This window comes from Sander lucioperca, chromosome 18, assembly GCF_008315115.2.
Source record: "Sander lucioperca isolate FBNREF2018 chromosome 18, SLUC_FBN_1.2, whole genome shotgun sequence".
NCBI lineage: Eukaryota > Metazoa > Chordata > Actinopteri > Perciformes > Percidae > Sander > Sander lucioperca.
The window spans coordinates 14,356,611-14,376,002 of NC_050190.1; the positions used below are offsets into that span (position 1 = coordinate 14,356,611).

Here is a 19,392-nt window from a genome sequence, read left to right on the forward strand (position 1 = left end):
TTATTAAAGTTAGGCCTAAAATGTGTGTAAATGCAATACGTGCTATAAGTCGAGTAAGCATGTCTGTTTTGTTTTTTAACAACGGCAGAAGCAATCATTCTTCTTGTAAAGACACTGGGTCCACTTAACTGAACTCCCCTCCTACCCTGGGTTTAACTAAGATTACATCCTACCATACATGTGTCAAACTTGATTTAGCAACTCAGAGTTTAAGTTCACAATTTCTGCTGGGTCCTGCTGTCTTTGGTAACCTACCATTTTGCTGTATGCAAGTCGCTATTGAGATGTCGACCTTTTTATGAAATATCCATCAATTTCAACATTATTAGATCATACATACGCCTGCCTGGCATCCAGACTAACCAAGAGAGATGGAGATTTCAACCACATGGCACTGGATTGACACAAAACAGCACTGCGGTTGGCAATATCCTCTCTGACCTAACAATTTTTCAACCTAGCTGCTGCTTTTATAGAGTAGTTGTGTATTTTTAGAGGTCAAAATATGACCGTACCACAGGTCATTCACTGGTCAGTCTCGACAGTGTTGTTGTTTTTTCATCCTTACTTATAAAGAAATCAACTATGGGTGGGGTAGGGAAAGATATGAACAGTTTAACCTATCCTTTAAGATTTGCCACAATTATGCTCGCTTTTCAGCACCTACGGTTCATCATACTACGTCTGCAGAAGCTATTCCTTCGTATAGTATTTCGCTACGTGACAGACTTATGACCTATTAGTTATAGGCATTGAAATGTTTCATTTAAAGCTGAAGATTTCACATTTGATTGTTCTCTATGGCCGAGTCCAAACGGAAAAAGATCAGAAAGACAAGCCTCTCACTTATAAGCTGTCTGCGGATGCTCCTCCAGGCATGAATCTTGCATTTCCTCCTGCCCTTTTTTTTAAAGTTTGCAGCTCGCGGTCTATTGTGTTAACCCAGTGCACGTGGATGCCATAAATATGTGATTTATGTTGGACCCATGTGGACTGTAACTGAGGTATTTGGGCTTTCTCAGGTTCTCTGTGCTGTCTATAAATCAGGAGAGAAAGGTTGCTGTTCATCTCTACATCTTTAGAACACACCAGAATGGATCAATCCTAAGCGGAATAGATAAGCACATAAGAAGTTGGGTCCAAACTAGTTTAATGATAGCCAGACAGATTATTCTAAGAGGATGGAGGAATAAAGGGGTGTCGTCAATTCAGGAGCGGGCTTGTGAGATGGCTAGAGTTGCAGCCTTTGAAAAGATGTCATACAAACTGTTTGCCAGATTGGATGTCTACACTAGAAAATGGGGAAAGTACTTACGCTTTCTGGAGGACTACTAGGAAGCTATGTGCTGGGGAGAAGCGTATAGTATGTGTGCTTAGGATGTTATCATATATACATATGTTTATTTGGTTTACAGTTTGTCTATTTGGTTATTATTTTATTATATTGTCTTGAATGTTATGGTTATGTCATTTTTTCTTAATTTTGTCTAAGTGAGTGGTGATGACGAGTGGGGGTGTTCGGGCGGGGAGGGGATATGTTTGTGTTGTAAAGTGTATGTTTTGTATGTTTTAAGAAACAAATAAATTGTTAATCATAAAAAAAGAAAACACCACAATGATGACATTTAAACGGAGTTAGGCATACTGTAGTCTATATCCTTGACGTTCCACTTCCGGGATTGCTTCGTTGCCACCGGAAACCGTTGCCTTGGGCTTCCTTTGTATTGGCATTTTAAACTCCAGTCGATTTATGAGGACTATGGTTAACCTTTTCTCAGATCGCTGCAGGGTAAATCCAGACAGCTAGCTAGACTATCTGTCCAATCTGAGTTTTCTGTTGCGTGACTAAAACTACTTTTAAAACGTGCACATGGTCAACCAAAACAAGTTCCTTCCGAGCCTATTTTACAGCTCCTCCAGCATGCTTTGGAGGAGAGTCTGGCAAAGCGATACTAAGCATACTGTAATTTGGAGAAATGGAAAACTTTCACTCAAATTGATTGTGATTATCTATTTTTACGGATTTTTATCCCTTTTTAAATGTTTCCCAGTGACAGCCATAATCCGTGAGTGCAGCTCTAGGAGAGAACCCAAGCATGTCCGCATGTGAGATGAGAGGTTTGCTCCCTGTGAGAACCAGTTGTGTGTGTTGTATATCAGGGCCGTGGCTCAGAGGTTGGCTGGAAGTGCGATGGGGACCCTCAGCCAGGAGAGCAGGTCCTGCTGGATATAAAGGAGAGGAGAGGGCAGGAGAGGCGGCTCAGAGAGATCCAACAGCAGCTGGAAATCCTGGGCCAGGGCCAAGAGATGACTGTGAGTTCAAAGCAGCTATGTTCGTTTACACACACACACACACACACACACACACACACATGCTCAAATTCACGAGTACTTAACACGGTCTGTGTTGTGCGTCATAACACTCCACAGTGCTTCTATCCTTAAAAACACGTGTGTAACAAATTAGTGCATAGCTCATTCTGTCATTCTCACAGGGGGACAATGAAATCACATGCAATATTCATGTCTCTGCAGGCCCATATTTTTTCCTCTTTTTCCTTCTCTCTCTTTGTATCACTAACACACTGACTTTGCAGTTTTATGTAGAATGTATGTTTTAATTTACATTTGTTTTCAGTGAGGAGTTAAATATCTTTCTCTGCTTTGCTTTGTACACGGGTTTAATCGGAGAGCGAGGACAGTCGTTTACTCCACAGATGAGCCTATTGTCCTCCATGAAGTTTCACTGCTTTCTAGCATTCTTCGCTGAGATTTGATGTCCACCCTTCGCAGTGTTTCCTAGAAACCATTGAGCTCTGTCTGGTTTTAGGAGCCTCTGCAGAGTTACAGCCACAGAAGTGTTGTTCTTTCCCCAAACCCTGTAGCTAAAGGCACAACACAAGAATGTTCTGAGAACAAAAGATGGATAGCTCTGATTTCTGCTTTCTCTGACATTTATGACTTTAAATCTCGTGTGAAAGAAAAGGCAAAAGGAAAACATTTGAGATAGATTTAGTGGTTTGACTTTGTCATTGTTCGAATGAGGTAGCTTCATCCGGTTCTGCGCAACAAACTACCTGTTAGCGTCTTCACAGCGCTGCTGTCGATAGAATAAAAATGTAAGTGTCCTTAACTTTACCAACACATTAGTTCTCAGAGTGATTAACCACAACATGATGTATACCTGCCTAATTTAAACATAAAAGATCCTCACAAACAGTGAGGTAATAAAAACATTAAGTGGCAGCCACACCCTTACATCAAACGCCATGCCGTGTAACCCAAACCTATTCCTGGCTTAATTAAGGGGACACAAATGGAATTTCTTGCTAATTAAGCCAAGCTCCATTTGAGGAAACAGTTCCCTAATTATGATCACAAAACATCAAAACCACCAGTCTCTTAACTTATGGTATAGCTAGACACTCTTTGAATATAGCCGTGTCTCACTGCGTTTTATATACTGTCACTAAATGATTGAACCCAGCGAGCGACTGCAGTGTAAACAGCACACTCACTGTGTATATTCTTTGTGCCACGAAGCTTGTTTTGGGGTTCGAAAAGATTTATTTGTACGGAATTTGTCCAGGAGGGCATTCTTGAACAGTTTCACACAGCTCCAGTATACTCATAAAGTTGATTTGTGTAACATCCGTAACTCAAATGTATTCTAACAGTCTTTTCACACCTGTGTACCAACTTTGCAGGCTTTCTGCATAGTTCTGGTGTATTATAAGAGCCTGATAACTAAGAAGAGATCAGTTTGTGAATAGAATGAGTTTTCGTGTTGAATTGCACAGTTAAGTCAAAGTCAGAGCATTTTTAGGAAAGGCCAACATCCTTTTAGATGAAGTAAGTATTCATCGAAGTGCTACCAATACTTATACTATTGAAGTAGTAGTTCATCATTTTGGAAGATGTTCTTATCGTCTTCCTTTTCAGAGATCGAAGACACTCATGTCTTGGAATGATGAAAATGAAAATGTAGTCCAAAAGCAATTAAACTTAGCAGAAAAAGTAAGGAAATTTGTATTTGGTAAATTATTTCTCTGTGGTAACAATGCTTTTTGGTAATAAATCTTATACCGTTGGGAAGCCTGTTTAGTTCACTTTCAAATGGTGCCCCATTTGTAAGGAACATGCATTTGTGGGATGAGCAGCAGTGCTGAGTATGTGGGTTGCGCCCATGAAAAATTTGCCAAATCTTCTCTGCCAATGCCTAACAGCTTATTCTGCCATTGACTCGTTTGGTGTTTGGTGGACTGGATGATTGAATTTTGAAGAAACAAGACATGTTGGCAATTGAACGATTTATTCATTTCACAAACAGGAGCCTCAGTAGTGTGTGTAAGAACCACACACAGCCACAACAGCCTGGCACCTCCTCCTCATGCTGGTCACACACTGCTGTGGGATGGCATCCCATTATTCAACTAGCATTTGTTGCAAGTCAGCCAACGTGGTTGTGTTGGTCACTCTGGCACGAACAGAACGCCCAAGCTGATCCCACAAGTGTTCAGTGGGGTTGAGGTCAGGACTGCTGGTTGAAGAATGGGATTGGATATTTGATGTTATCCCTCCAAATTGGAAGTATGCTGCTGGAGTGTAGCACATATTGTAAAGGTGGAAAATGCTCCAAAGGTCAGTCTCATATAGTGGTGACCACAGCTCTACTTCAGTTTGATTGATTCCAGCGTGTGCTGTTAAGAATTAAAGTGTTTGTCTAGAGTATTTCCTGATTTACCTTTTTGCAATGATTTATTTAAACAAAAGCTGTGTTGTGTTGGATTCAGATCTGAGACCTGTCATTTTGTGCATCATTTCTGCTTCTCCTTTCTCTGAATCCAAACACAACCCCCATTCCAGTGAAATGCATCTCTTTGCCAAAGAATCTCTTCTCTCACCTTTATTTTCCAGTTCTTGCTGATAATATTTGCCTGTGCAGAAAGGTCTTGGCCTTTCCTCAAAGAAAGGTATTATTGGTATGACTGTCATTGTTCCCTGTTAATGAGTCAAAAACTACAGTAGAAAAAATACATTTCCAGAGAGAAGAGTTCAGCAGGGTTATTTTCAACTGTTAAAGCTAAATTTGTGATACTCAACAGCTGACCTGGTGCTAGATTTCCTGCGAACTCATTTGGCTGTATTCCTGGATCAACTGCAAAAGGAAGGACAATCCCAACATTTACTGGAAGACCGGATGGTCTCAGCAGGGCAATCTTGGTGTTATCAGGCCGACATAAATATTCGTACACTCCTTTTCTTGTACAGGTTTACCTAGTAGAGCCCGACCGATAAAGGATTTTTAAGGCCGATATCGATACAAATATTTGGTGATTTAAAAATCCGATATTCCGATATATCGGCAGATATATATTTAAAAAAAAAAATCATCCAGAAACGCGTAAAACATAAAAAGATTTCCCTAACATTAGTTATTTGTAGTTATTTATGAGTCCTCACTAAAATAATATGATAATGCAGTTTAAAAATATATTTTTTTGTTTTTTTATCACAACAGAACAGAGGAACATCAAAATATATTAAAGTTCTGATAAATAAAATGTAAATAAATACAAACTTAAGATATGAAACTTAAAGGGTTAAACACGAGTGTTGCCAACAGGGACGTTGTAGAGCGCCCCCTGGTGGACAAACTATGCAACGCCAACACTCATAACATGGTTGAAGGGTGTTTCGTCCGTTTTTATTTTACTTTTTAAATATTCATTTATCTGCCATTATAAATGCAGATACCGATAGTTTGGAAAATGCCTAATATCGGCCGATAATATCGGCCCGCCAATATAACGGTCGGGCTCTATTACCTAGTGCATGGGGACTAGAATTTAGCTTCTTAAAAAAACATTTAATGCCTGGTTGGATGATAAAAGTTGTATTAAAACCACAAAATGTAACACGTTCCTGGTATAATACAAAAATATCAGCATGAAACTTGTAAATCGTGAACACACACCTACAGTCTTTTCAACGCTAAGAGGGTACCCACCCATGATAGGTCAAAGTTGGCCTGAATCTGTTAGGTTCACTGTTCAGGCGTTGTTGAGCCGCATTGTTGTGCCAACTCTGCATTTTCACTCTAGCTCTTTTTCCACAGGAGGCCGGTCAGGTTTGCCAGAAAAGAGGAGCCATGGAGAAAAAAAGGAATCTTTCTCTCTAAGATTCTTTCACTCTCTTCTCTATTCTCCATTCCATCCATGGCCACTGGCTGTAAGCTTTTGGCTTGTCACACTGTCTGCTCTTGTTTGCCATTTTATGATCTCCTGAAATAGAGACAGTATTGTGAAGGGTTCTCCACACTAGTCTCTCCTTTTCAGTGTTTATAATGAGTGGCAGAGACCAAGAGGTGTTCCCACTTATGGCCATAGATGGTGTTTTGTTATAAAGATGGTATTTTTGATGTGTGCATTGGTAGTTGTAAACCACTCTCTATGTAGGCTGCTGGTGTCTTTACTGCTGCACCGAAAAGTGCTGTTGTTAAACCTCTCCGTTTAAAAGTTTATATCAAATCATATTTAAAATTATTAACAGTGATTTACAGAGTATTTTTTCACTTTTCAAAAGGATAAACCCGTTTTTGGACCTATTTTTGGAAAACTACTGTGAGCCTCTGGGTGGGTGTTCACCAGGGCAGTTCTTCACTGGTATTTTAGAGCGACCATTGCTATGAGATGTGCTGTCAACTTCAGCCGTGTGCTACATCATAGTCCTGTGTAGTTTAGGACACAAGACCGCTCCCCCCTCTTTTTTAAGTAGCGTCAGTTGTTAGTAATTTAGTACGTCGTCCCTTTACAAAATGTTTGAGGACCCACTTAAGTTATTAAGTTTGAATTCCACTCTAGCAAGCTGGGCTTAAAGGGGTGATAGAATGCAAAACCGAGTTTACCTTGTCATAGTTGAATTACGACAGTTCGGTGGGTAAAAAGGACATACAGAGAACCTCAAAGTCCCATTGACACCCCTTTCCTCTGCAAATCTCACATTTTGAAACTGCTGCTGAAAACGGGTGAATCTCAACAAAGCTAATAGTTGACGTCAACTCCTCAACTCCTACCTTATTTGGCTCTACCTTCTATCTTTGTAATGCCCCAAAATTTACATAGGCCACTGACTGATCTGAGGTCAGTTAGTCTTCTAAATCTAGGTCACGCAGATCTCAGAAATTGTATACATTGTTCATCTGCTATTCCATTACTAAATTCACTTCTGAGACTTTTTTATGCGAGAAATCAACTTTATAAAGCTCAAATATGGGCCGTTTTACAAAAATTGATGGCTAATTGCAAATTTAGTACGACTGTTTCGGAGTTCAGGAGCTCCACAGTATGACGTGACAGCGGCCAGTGCCTGCCCGGATCGCTGGCCTGTCAGACCCCGCTGCACGCTGGCTGGAGCTCTCTCAGGAGATACGGAATACTGGCCCAGAGAAAAGTGTTTAGAAGGAGTAGATATCGGACAATGGACATGTGGATTTAATGCAGCGGCGCAATGGGCGGTGCGCAGGATCTGCCTGCCGGCAGCGGTTCACGGTACGTTAACTTTTTTTTCCAACATGGATCCTCAGGGAACACAGTGTCGAAAGCATAGGTGTGTGCGCGACACACTGGAGGATGAATAAACTGTAACAAAATTCTGTATCTGGTGCTTTGTACAGTAAGATTAGTTGATGAGTTTATGTGTCGGGGCAGAAATGAGGTTTGAAGCCAGCGGCGGCCGGGCGTGTTTGGACATGTCTGTAGTTTGGAACGTTAACAGACAGTGTGAAGAAAGCTGCCGCTGAGAAAAAAAGGGATTGTTTGTGTGTGTGTGTGTGTGTGTGTGGTCGTAGAACCGTTACACCCCTAATATATATATATATATATATATATATTTATTAGGGGTGTAACGGTTCTACGACCATACTCGGTTGTTGACAAGCTGGGATTGATAATGCTGCACTGTAATCCATAGTTATTTATTTATATTTTTCATTATATTTTATTATGTGATATTGGTTTGAGACTGGAGAACTTTGCAGCAGTATTTTTCTTATTCTTTTTTTATTTTATATTTTATTTATTATATTTTATTAAAAAGTGTTTTAAAAAGTGTAAACAAATTGTTAAAATTGTTAAAAACATTTATAGTAATAAACAACCTGCAGTTTAATGTTTGCATTTCTTTCCCTTACTGTACCGAAAATGAACCGAACCGTGACTTTAAAACCGAGGTACGTACCGAACCGTGATTTTTGTGTGTGTGTGTGTGTGTGTGTGTGTGTGTGTGGCTCAACCACTCAGCGCGCAGCTCATCTAAATATTCATGAACAGAAAACCAGTCATTTCAATCAGGCCTATTTCAGAGTGTTGCATCAGGACCGATAGAACAGCACTCGGGCATTTTCAGCCCAATCAATGTTACATCACCTATTAGGAGACCTTAAAGGAGAATTCCTTATTTAATTTTAATTTTTTAATTAATCTTGATCGCTATAAATATGGGTGTACTTTCTATTGAAAAAACCCTGACCCGAATCGGTGCAGGCAACGCGGAGTAGCTGCAGCTACGTGTATGAGCTTCCACTGAGCTAAAACGGCAGTTGTCAGGGCAAGTTTTAGAGTGCCTTTGTGCCTCTTAACAGACATAAAATGCAATTAAAATGTCTGTGCAACATGAACAGGGCCCTTACGTGACAACAAAATGCGTTTTCAACTCAGACATTGTTTAAATTCACCTACCCTGGTCCCTGTCTCGATCCTGCCGGTAGCTGTTAGCTGCTAGCTGCCGTCCGGTGAGTGTGTTCAGCCAGGCTTCTGTGATAATTAGAGATGCACGGATTACAACTTTCTAGGCCGATAACGATTTCCGATTTTCTTTGAGTTAGGCCAGCCGATACCGATTTTAGCCGATTCCGATTTCATTTTTTCTAACCACTTTACAGCACACACAAATATTTATTTTCTATCTTTTCTTTAATAGAACATTCTGCACAGAACATAGAACATTTTTTGAACAGATAATGGATCACTATAAAACAGAACTATATAAATTACACACATCTAAAGTGCAATGTTAGAACCATTTCCTTCTTTTCACATCCAATATCCAACAAAAAAAATGTGATTTTGGTTTTTGGTGTCGTCCCTCCACGCCCTACTTTTTCCTTGCAGGTGTTGCATATTGCAAACTTGTTATCTTCTGCACACACGCTGAAGAATTTCCAAACAGCTGACATGTTGCAGGTTAATTCACAAGGTTCCCTACATGTGCGAGAATAGCGCGGACACACCGCGAGCGGGTACGCACGACACGTGGCGGAAAAGTTGAGAGAAAAGAAAAAGAGACTGTGCTGTCGCGTCCGTGTGTCTGTGCGTCTTTGAGAACTGTAACTCGTATAACTTATGTTGTCAGTTAATTGTAGCATTGACCGGCATGAAATCGGCATATGTCAGACTGACCTGCCGGTCGCCGGTCATGGCCGAGCACGTGAAAACCGGCCAATTCCGGTCACCGGCCGGTCTATCGGTGCATCTCTAGTGATAATCATCCCGACATCAATCCACGGAGCAGCGGTGGTGTGGCTATGTCCTCCAGAGGACAGGTCAGCCATGTGGTGTGGCTATGTCCTTTAAGTTAGCAAGTCAGCGTTGCCAGATGGGAAATTTTAACTATCGTGCCAGAGGCTTATAATTATCATATTTTGAGGGAAATTATTGTATGCCCGTCAAAACCACAAGAACAACCAAGCGCAAATGTGTAATTTTACAAAACACGTATTGAAACAACTTTTTTTATATTCGCCTACACATCTACTATGGGTGGGAATCACCATAGGCCTTACGATACGATATCATCACGATACTTATGCCACGATACGATATTATTGCGATTTTAAACATATTGCAATATTCTGCGATATATTGCAATTCATTACCTTTTTTCCCCAATTTTAAATGATGTCCCCAAAAGAAAACTTTGTCAACATCTGTTTTTATCTAAAAAGATACATTTCTCTGTTTGTTCATCTCACTTCAATTGTATTGCTCCAAAATGGGATTGTCAAGCAGACAAACTGACATATATAATAAAAGATCGATACTTGGCGTCTGTGTATCGATACAGTATTGCGATACTATGCTGTATCGATTTTTTCCCCCACCCCTAACATCTACCTACATCATTTTTGTCTTTTTAAGCAAGCTGACGTGCTGCATGGAAGGGGGTATGTGTTCATAGGTCCATCAGTCTGACAATGTTTATAATAGCTTGCTTTTACAAAATTAGATTACAAGAAAGCACGACTGGAAGTCTGTTTATATTCTGAATGAAAACCAGACAAATTAGTATATGTATTATTCACATTATCTGACAAATTTGTTTTTTGTCTTCAAACCTCGATGCATTCACAGTAATGTTATCGGTGTTCTACAGCAGAAATAAGTCTTAACCCTTGTGTTGTCTTCCCTGTGGACCATGCAACTTTTTTTTGGGTATTTTCTGGGTCAAAAAACACGTTTTGGTCACTTTTTCCGATGTTTTTGTCACTTTTCTGTGCTTTTTTTGACATTTTTTTCCCTACGTTTTTCAACGTTCTATTATCAGTTTTTCTTTACATGCTATAAAATTGAATAAAACACCCAAATTAAATGAAAGTAGTGAACTGATCATTTAATTTACATGGGTCTCTGGCTGATAAAGCTGAGGTATGTGACTGATGTTAGTGACCTTGAAAGCTGAGCAGCCCATGCTTGTGGTAAACCGGTCCCTGCACCCTTTGTGTACAGGAGCCAACAGTGAGCTGTACAGGGGTGGTGGTCCATTGCTGGGCAGATAGCTGGAGGCCTAAACAGTTCTGGCTTTGTCAGATTGATCACCAGGTGGATACAGGACAGTGATTAGGAACCTTGATCTTTTATCAAAGGTTGGGGGTTCACCCACCCTGCTATTACTTGCTATCACCCTGCCAGGAACTGGACTCCAGTCTCCACCTGTCTAGAGGGCAAACAACACACTGAACTCACCGTCACCATTGGTGCTACTCAGAACCACAAGTAAGAAAAGTGAAGTGACAAATGACAGTGCACAAAGTCAAAATGAATGCACTGAAGAGTCGCTAAATAGGGTAGCGACAGAGGTTTTCTGTGCTTACTTTCTCTGCACGTGGCTTTGTGTGGCTGCAGGCCAGACAGAGACAGATACTATGAGCCTGCTGGGTCTGGATAGCAGGTGGGGAAGCAAGAGCACAGGGAGCAGTATGAGATGTCTGGAGCTGTAATGCTGGCATTCTGACAATAACCACCAGACATATCGTTCTTCAGGATTTATTTGACTCTAACTTTGACTCACTGACTTTAGTGAGGATGAGCCAGTCGACAGCCGATGTGCCTGGAGCAAAAGCTGTTCTTATCATTTGTGGAATCGCTCATTCACGGAATAATAGATAATTATCTAATAATGTGTCGGGTTCATGAGCATTCATGTCAAAGCCATTTTCTTTGTTGATGCATTGGTACAACTCAAATCAATCAAAATGTTCACAACAACTGAGCAGCAGAGAAGCAGTGCAAGCATATGCACTCATTAAAGTGAATTTGACTGGCAAAACAGTCAAAGTCCTTACATTACACAATAAATAAGTCATAAAAAGTACAAAAAAAGTTTTTACATTTTGTTACCATATTTTAAATTAAGAGTTAATGCATATTACATATTACAATAATAATATCAAAATCAGTGAATCATTGTGGAAGCAAAACTTGCTAGATGTTGTGTTGTTGCTTTGGCCAGGTCATCATCAAAAAAGCAAACAAGTACATTCATTTTTTTGTTCATGTTGAGATTAGTTGCCTCATGTATTCATTGAAAACTTTGCATTTTTTAGCTTTTCATGCAGGCGTCGTCCAAACTCTGGGACAAAGCTGTGTGTGTAAATACCTGCCATGCTGATTTGAAACAGACAGCTTTGTCAAGGCAGTTTTGTCTTTTAACTACAAATGCACTGATTGACCGGCTGGTGACCGGAATTGGTCGATTTTCACGTGATTGGCCATGACCGGCGACCGGCCGGTCAGTCTGACATATGACGATTTTATGCCGGTCGAATGCTGTAAATAAATAACATTGTAAAGGCTACCATACACAATGCATAGGAATTATATATAGGCTAGCAAATAATAACAATAAACACACTATTAATTACATTATCTTAATGCAGTGTAACTACTGTAGCATGTAAATAATGCACATAAAATACAAACAAGCAAGGGCGTTCAACAATCGCCATTATATCGAATCAACAGCCACGTGCACCCTAGCTAGCAGGTGAAGAACCCAAACAACAAAATCACCAGCTAACAATGAACTGACAACATAATACGACTTACAGTTCTCAAGGACGCACGCACACACGCAATCTCCACTGGCTAGACAGCGAGTCTCTTTTTCTTTCTCTCACTTTTCCGCTGAGTGGCGCGCGTTCCCGCTTGTGGTGTGAAGCGCGTGTCCGCGCTATTCTCCGACATGCACTCTAACAATCACTGCTTATAGACGGCCTTTTGTACAAATGCATTACCTGTTTTCCCTGTTTTCATACGGTCTAGTTTGCTAAATATATAAAAAAAAATTGTTGGGTATTGGATGTGAAAAGAAGGAAATGGTTCTTCCATAACATTGCACTTTAGATGTGTGTGAATTTCCCACACCAGGAGTAATTTATATAGTTCTATTTTATAGCGATTATCTGTTCAAAATTTTTTCTATGTTCTATGCAAAATGTTCTATTAAGAAAAGTTAGAAAATAAATATTTGTGTGTGCTGTAAAGTGGTTAGAAAAAATTTAATCGGAATCGGCTAAAATCGGTATCGGCAGATGAAACTCAATGAAAAATCTCAACCGTCGCTTTTTTCTTTTCCTAAACCCAACCGGTTCTTCTTTTCCTAAACTCAACCGTAGCTTTCTTCTCGCGATAACACGTTCTCACGATAACACGGCAAGACAGCGATAACACGCCACATGGCGTGTATGTTTACATCCGCTGTATACATCATAGACATACGCGCGGATAGCTCAAAATGCATATAGATAACACGCCACTTGGCTTAAGAAAGTTGGCGTGTACTACTTTTAACAGTGGCTGGGCCATCGAGAATGACAAATCGTGTTCCGCTATGAACGTGCACACGCATTTTTTTCATCACAAACAATGGCCGGTCAGTTAAGGTAACATACTACTCCAATGACAGAGTGCACGGACCGAAGCTTTGTGACTAGCATCTAATGACACCCAGCAAGCACCCAGCTCCCTCAGTTTGTGGCACCAAGTGCTGAACGGCTCTCTGCCCTTTTCGTCTTTTCCTCTATCCATGCCCAGCGCCGTTTGTTTTTATCTTCTTTCTCAACTAAAGCTGTATCTTCTCCAGGGGCCTCATGTATAAAAAGACTGCAGCTTTCATACTAGAAGATGGCGTACGCCCAAAACTTGAAAACGCACGCAAGAGCGCACGTGAACGAACCACCAACCCCGCCTTGCCTCCTCCCATAAATTAATATGGAAATGGCTATAAATGCGCCCCTGACGTCATTCTTTGTCCAATCACAACGATAATCCCACTGCAGACGGGAAAAAAAACTTCACCGACGAGATGTGAGATTGTGGTGCTCATCACAGAGGTTGAGGCAAGGAAAAAAAATTCTGTTTGTCATCTTGGATAAGCAATAAAAGAAAATGCCCAGAGTGGCAAATGGTGACTATGGCAGAAATGGTGATGGCGCAGTGGATTTCACACATGCCTTTGGTGTGGGAGACCTGGGTTCGATTCCCACTGCGACAACCAATGTGTCCCTGAGCAAGACACTTAACCCCTAGTTGCTCCAGAGGCGCGCGACCGCTGACATATAGCAATTGTAAGTTGCTTTGGATAAAAGCATCAGCTAAATGACATGTAATGTCAAAGTGGAAAGCAAGAGAAGAGTGGCGGCGCCATACTTACCAAACAACATGCATGTCCGTGTCAGTCCAAATTACACACAATAAGAAGTTTTAACCCACAGAGGTAATGCCATTGACTAAGTGAAACTGTTTCCAGCACGAGGGAGACCCGACTCAGGAGGAGAAGGTAGGGAGGCCAGCGTCTCCACGGCAGGTTATAGTGCGCACGGATCCACTGCGCCACGCATGAATACAATAATAAAATCGTAAATACAGTAACAGAAATATGTGTAGAATTAAGACAAACAGATGATGTTCTACACATTAGTGTAAGAAGAAGTGGTTAAAACGTATAGGCTATGCCAAGTCTCCTACCACTTTTCCACATTATGTTTCTGATCCAAACAGTGCTGTAAAGCTGCTGCATTCGGCCCAGTGTTTGGTGGCCCGGGTCAGGTTCATTTCTTACACATTGTTAACTTACACACACATCATCCACGGAATCAATTACGCATCACATGTGTTTGCCCACCCGACACTTTGTTTGTTCATGGATAGATGGATCCGTGTGTCTCGCCTCCTGTGCGCCATGGATGTCTGAGCCTCAGCAACCACAGACTCACAGAAACAAGTGCATTTTTCCATGCCGATCTTTTTGTTGCACAGTGAGTAAGATATTTCATCTGTGGGAAATACAGATGACTGAAAATAGGCTATTTTCTAAGTGGATTTTTCATTAATTTCACACCCTCATGTTTAACAGAAGTTAAGTAGCCTGCAAATTAAATAGTTAATAGTGTGAAAGATGTGAAACATTATCCAGAGTATCAACGGATATAATTATGTTTTTTCATAGTCAACGTAATAGATGTATGACAGTAACTGAAGTGGAAACTTTATTTTGTATCGTTTGGTGAGTTTCGGCACTTTTCAGTTAGAATTTGCCATGTTACAGAGCCAGACAAGACTTCGCGGATGGCCCGCACATTCTCACGTCAAGTTCATTTTTATACATCACACCGTGCGCGTCAAAAGAAACAGCGTATGCAACATTTATACATGAGGCCCCAGGTTTGATCAACTTTGCCTCACGTTTCTTGGCAAAGACCCGCCCTACTTTACCTCTGATTGGCTAGAACTAATTTCATTTGTAGGTGAAACTACGAGGATTGGTCAAAATCAAATCCCATGTGGACTTTAATATATTTTTTATTCTTCTAAAATAGTCATACGCCAAATCCGGCACCAGGCTAGAGTACTTTAAGCCCTGTGAGGGAGAAATATTAGGAGAAACTTTAAAAAAGCAGCAGTGTTTGAATGCACTTTAACAAAAAGTTCAATATTGGAGAGAACACAGTAAAGAATATGTATGGGTTTCTTTCAGTTCATTTAATTTTTCCATTGTTATTTATTCTCAGTAGTTTTAGTAAGTCAGTGTTAGTATAACATAGGTAATAGTGTCCTGTCTTTCCATTAAGCTGCCAAGGGCCCTTACTTTCTCCAACAGGAATTGTCAGTGTTATGAGAGTCTATAGATTCTCCACCTCCAGCTTGTATTTCACATGTTTATGCCAGAGGATGTATGTTTGGGAATAACTCCAAAACCAGCCTCAAGTGTAGCAGCTCACACAGCTACACACTTCCTTTAACTCGGCGGTGGTTAACAAAAAATAAGAATTTGTATGTATTTACTTCTCTTACAACGTGCTTGCCTGCACAAAAGCCACTTATGGCAGCTTAAAAACAAAAGCTTGTCTAGTTCTGAAAAAGGTTTTATCTTCTCCTGCTCTATTCATCCGTTTCCTTGTGGAATCTGATGATAATGCTGTGTTGACAAACTTCCAACCAGGCTTAACATTGCTGTTCCTGTCTCAGTGATAACCCAGTGGAAGTAGGGTACTCTCAGGAAACACCTCAATCAAACATATCATGTATTTTCCTTGGACAGCTTTCCTGTATACGCAGCTCTTTACAGAAATGAAAGTGGTGTCTATTGGGAAGCTGAAGCCAAGTAAAGAGCTGAAGTGGCTGTTTGTATAACTGGTTCTTTAGAGAGTAGACAGACAGGAAAACACACATCAGTCACCCACAGACACCCTTGGCCTCCCTAGTATTAAGGCCACCTGAGGTCAACCACTTTTAAAGAGTCACAGCATTTTGTCACAACAGAAAAAAAACACACTTTCTTCCTTCTCTTTCTCTCGACTGTGTTGAAAATTCTAATTTGTAGTTCCCATCTCACCGGCTGGTACTGGTTAAAGGCATTTCTGGCCATTAATACTCCAGCCAGTGGGGCACTTTTTTATTGCCCCATTCACGAAACACTCAAACACGGACATTTTTGTTGTGTGTGCCATATGTCTCAAGTTGCAGTGGCTGACTTATGTTTGTTATTTGCAAATTGCAAGTTACAGTTCCAAGCAAATCATTGTTTTCTGTGAGTGTGGTGTCAATTATAAGTATTAAAATGTGGAATAAACATGGAAGTGAACAGGCCCGATTCTAGACTGCTTTGAATGGGGGAGGCAGTAAGACATGTTGGTTGGCCACCAACGACTAGTGTTAATATGAGTGTTCTTTAGGACTGTAAGCTAGAACGTGCACTGTTTTATGTTTTTTATATAAAGCTAAAGCTATAGAAATTAATACATAACTTCAATACATAAGCCTGTAGTTTCTTAAATTTTAAACTGTTAGGACTATCTTTTTTTTTTTTTTTTTTTTTTTTTAAATCGATACCTACTCTTCAGTTTCTCTATCAGTTTGGTTCGTTATCAATACTCTGACTGGTTTATTTTATTACTAAATAATTGCTATAAAAAAAGATATGTTCTTAAAAAACAATACATTCAGAACAGGATTAGAATGTATATTTTAAACTAAAGAGCAGCAACAGTAAAGTCATAAGGCCAATATCTCACTGGAAACAAATCAAAAATGTCACTATAATAAATAATATTCCTGACATCAAAATACTGAGAAAAGTTTAAAAAGAATGAAGAACACAGACACCAGTCAGTATCAGTCCTTCCTTTTGTCCTCTGTCATTCAAATGAGGACCACTCGAGAACCAATCAGGTCGGCGTGTTTGTGTTTGGAGGCGGGAGTTACAAAAAAAAAAAAAAAAAAAAATCGCTGTATCATGAAAATTTGTATGTGATTAAAATGTTTCTACACGAACACTGGTACTTGTATCAACACAAATTGTGATTTATATGACATACACTTGGTCAGGGCACATACACCACTAAATAGACCACTGTATATGTTAGTTTAAACACTCAAACTTTTCAGCTGGCCGACAAGCTAATCGCTAGCATGTTCGGACATTGGATTTCATTGTAAGCCTAGCCTGGCAGCTAGGCTACTTGTGCATTTGTTTGATTACATGTTTTCTTGGCGAACATTGACGCTTGTATCAACACGGATTTCACAAGCTACAATAGCAACGATAGCTTGCTAGCAAACTACCTGCTAGCTACCTAGCTTCAACCCTCTCTGCTAGCTGCCTAGCAGCTGGTGTTCTGTTGCGGTCTGGCGTGTTGTTTTCGCGACCACGCCCCCGAGGCAATAGTTCACTGCCCGAAATTTTCTTGGTGTTTCGCTGTGTGGAAACCTACCGTTAGACTACAGACAGCTTTCGTTTTAGCTTCTTTGTAACAATTAGCTATTAGCCAAGTTAGCACTTGTGACAAGAGGATAAAGAGAAGATGCTGTATCGTGATAATAAATTAAACCAAAACGTTAAAAAAGTAACCTTCAGATAAAAGAACCAGTAATGTTGTAGCTTATCAATCCTACAGTCTTTACTAATATTTTGGCTATGACCAAAATATTAGTCGGGACTCGGGACACGCAATTCAAAATCGGGACTTTGAATGTCCCGATTTTGAATTGCGTGTCCCGAGTCCCGACAAAAGCCTGTCGGGACGCTAAAATGTCCCGGTTTACACCAACCATTATGACACTGTCCCAGTTGTCAGCGATTACATAGCCGACGTGGTCTTATTATAGCCCGATCATTAACTAAACCCATGGAGAAAGACAAATAAAGCGTCCAGCGTATGATTTTAACAATGTGTGTGTGTGTGTGTGTGTGTGTGTCAGTCAATCGTAGCGGTCTGCATAATCTGTGCAGGCAGCGTTACAATGTAGGCTATATTTGAAAACATTGTTGCAATGCAACCAGTCCCTCCAGGTCCGCTGGAAAGTCAGCGGACGAGCGCTGGGTGGAAATGGGGACATTCTAAAACGTGAAAAAGCTTAACGTGGTTTAATTCACATTTCTCTCTCATATTGCTCTGGTTATGAGGAGCAATATGAGAGAGAAATTTGGTGATCATTGATCGTTGTTTAGGTACATTAAACCACGTTAAGCTTTTTCACATTAGGACTTAAAGCCCATGAGAACCGTGGAGAGTCAACCCACAGCTGCGCCGCTGCCCTGCTGAAAATGTGAAGCAGACACTCGTCACACGGGCCAATTTTTGACACCTGAGCATAATTTCACAGTAGGCTTTCAGCCAACAAACTGATTCTTGAGCAAATTCACTCCTCTAACAAATATACGGAATGAATGTTTCCAATAGGGAAGCTATCTGCTCTATCAAATGAGATTACATTTGTGTGTGTGTGTTGTTGGTTAGAATAACACTTGTAACACTTTACGGTAAGGGTACATTAATTCATGCATTAATTAATTGATGTAGGCTATGTATTATTATGCATTATGTAATTAATGATTTTAATGTATTACTGCATTCCTTAATATCTCATGAATCATCAGGAAATGACGTGCTCATAGTCTGTCATTCGTGACCATACATGAACAACACAACTAAAGCATTAGGTATGTGGGCACATCATTATGATTTATTAAGCATGATCATGATTATTTATTTTTCTGCAAAAAAATGTGCTCATCATTGCGCAAATTCTGATTTGAACACAACTTGTGCATAATGATGTAGCCACCTTACCTAATGCTTTAGTTGTTTAGTTGATGTGTTGTTCATGCATGAGGTCATGAATGAGAGGCTATGAACTCATGTCAATTCCTGATGATTCATTAGATATAAAGGAATGAAGTAATGCACAAATGATGAATTAATTCATGCATGAATTCATAATTCATGTAGTCAGTGTTTCCCGCAGCACTTTCCAGTTTAGGCGGCCGCCTTAACAACACGCACCTGCCACCTTAATTAAGTCTTCAAAAAAAAATTTAAATATCCGCTGTGTTGTAATGTACAAGTCGTATCAATACAGTCACAGAAAAACAAGGTAACGGCGAGCTATTATCACAGAGCTGTTTGTTTTGGAGAAGAGTTGTTAGGCGAAGTGGAAGAGAGCGTGTCACAGAGGATAATGGGAGCCATGCGAGTAAAACTGTTATAGCACTTTTTTTTTTTTTAATAGTTTAATGAGCTTAAACTCATTATGCCCCCCCCGGTCTGTGGCAGCA

At 40.2% G+C, this 19,392-nt stretch overlaps 1 protein-coding gene across 4 annotated transcripts in view; it reads left to right on the plus strand.

Moving 5' to 3' along the window:
* fsip1 (fibrous sheath interacting protein 1) overlaps nucleotides 1-19,392 on the plus strand; it is a 51,735-nt gene that overhangs the window by 19,899 nt on the left and 12,444 nt on the right. For 3 of the 4 annotated variants that reach the window (XM_031278444.2, XM_031278448.2, XM_031278443.2), the window contains one exon: nucleotides 2,161-2,313. The exons of the other annotated variant lie outside the window; for it this stretch is intronic. In XM_031278444.2, coding sequence (XP_031134304.1) covers nucleotides 2,161-2,313 — 153 coding nt within the window. The remainder of the gene's footprint in view (nucleotides 1-2,160; nucleotides 2,314-19,392) is intronic. 4 annotated transcript variants of the gene reach the window in all.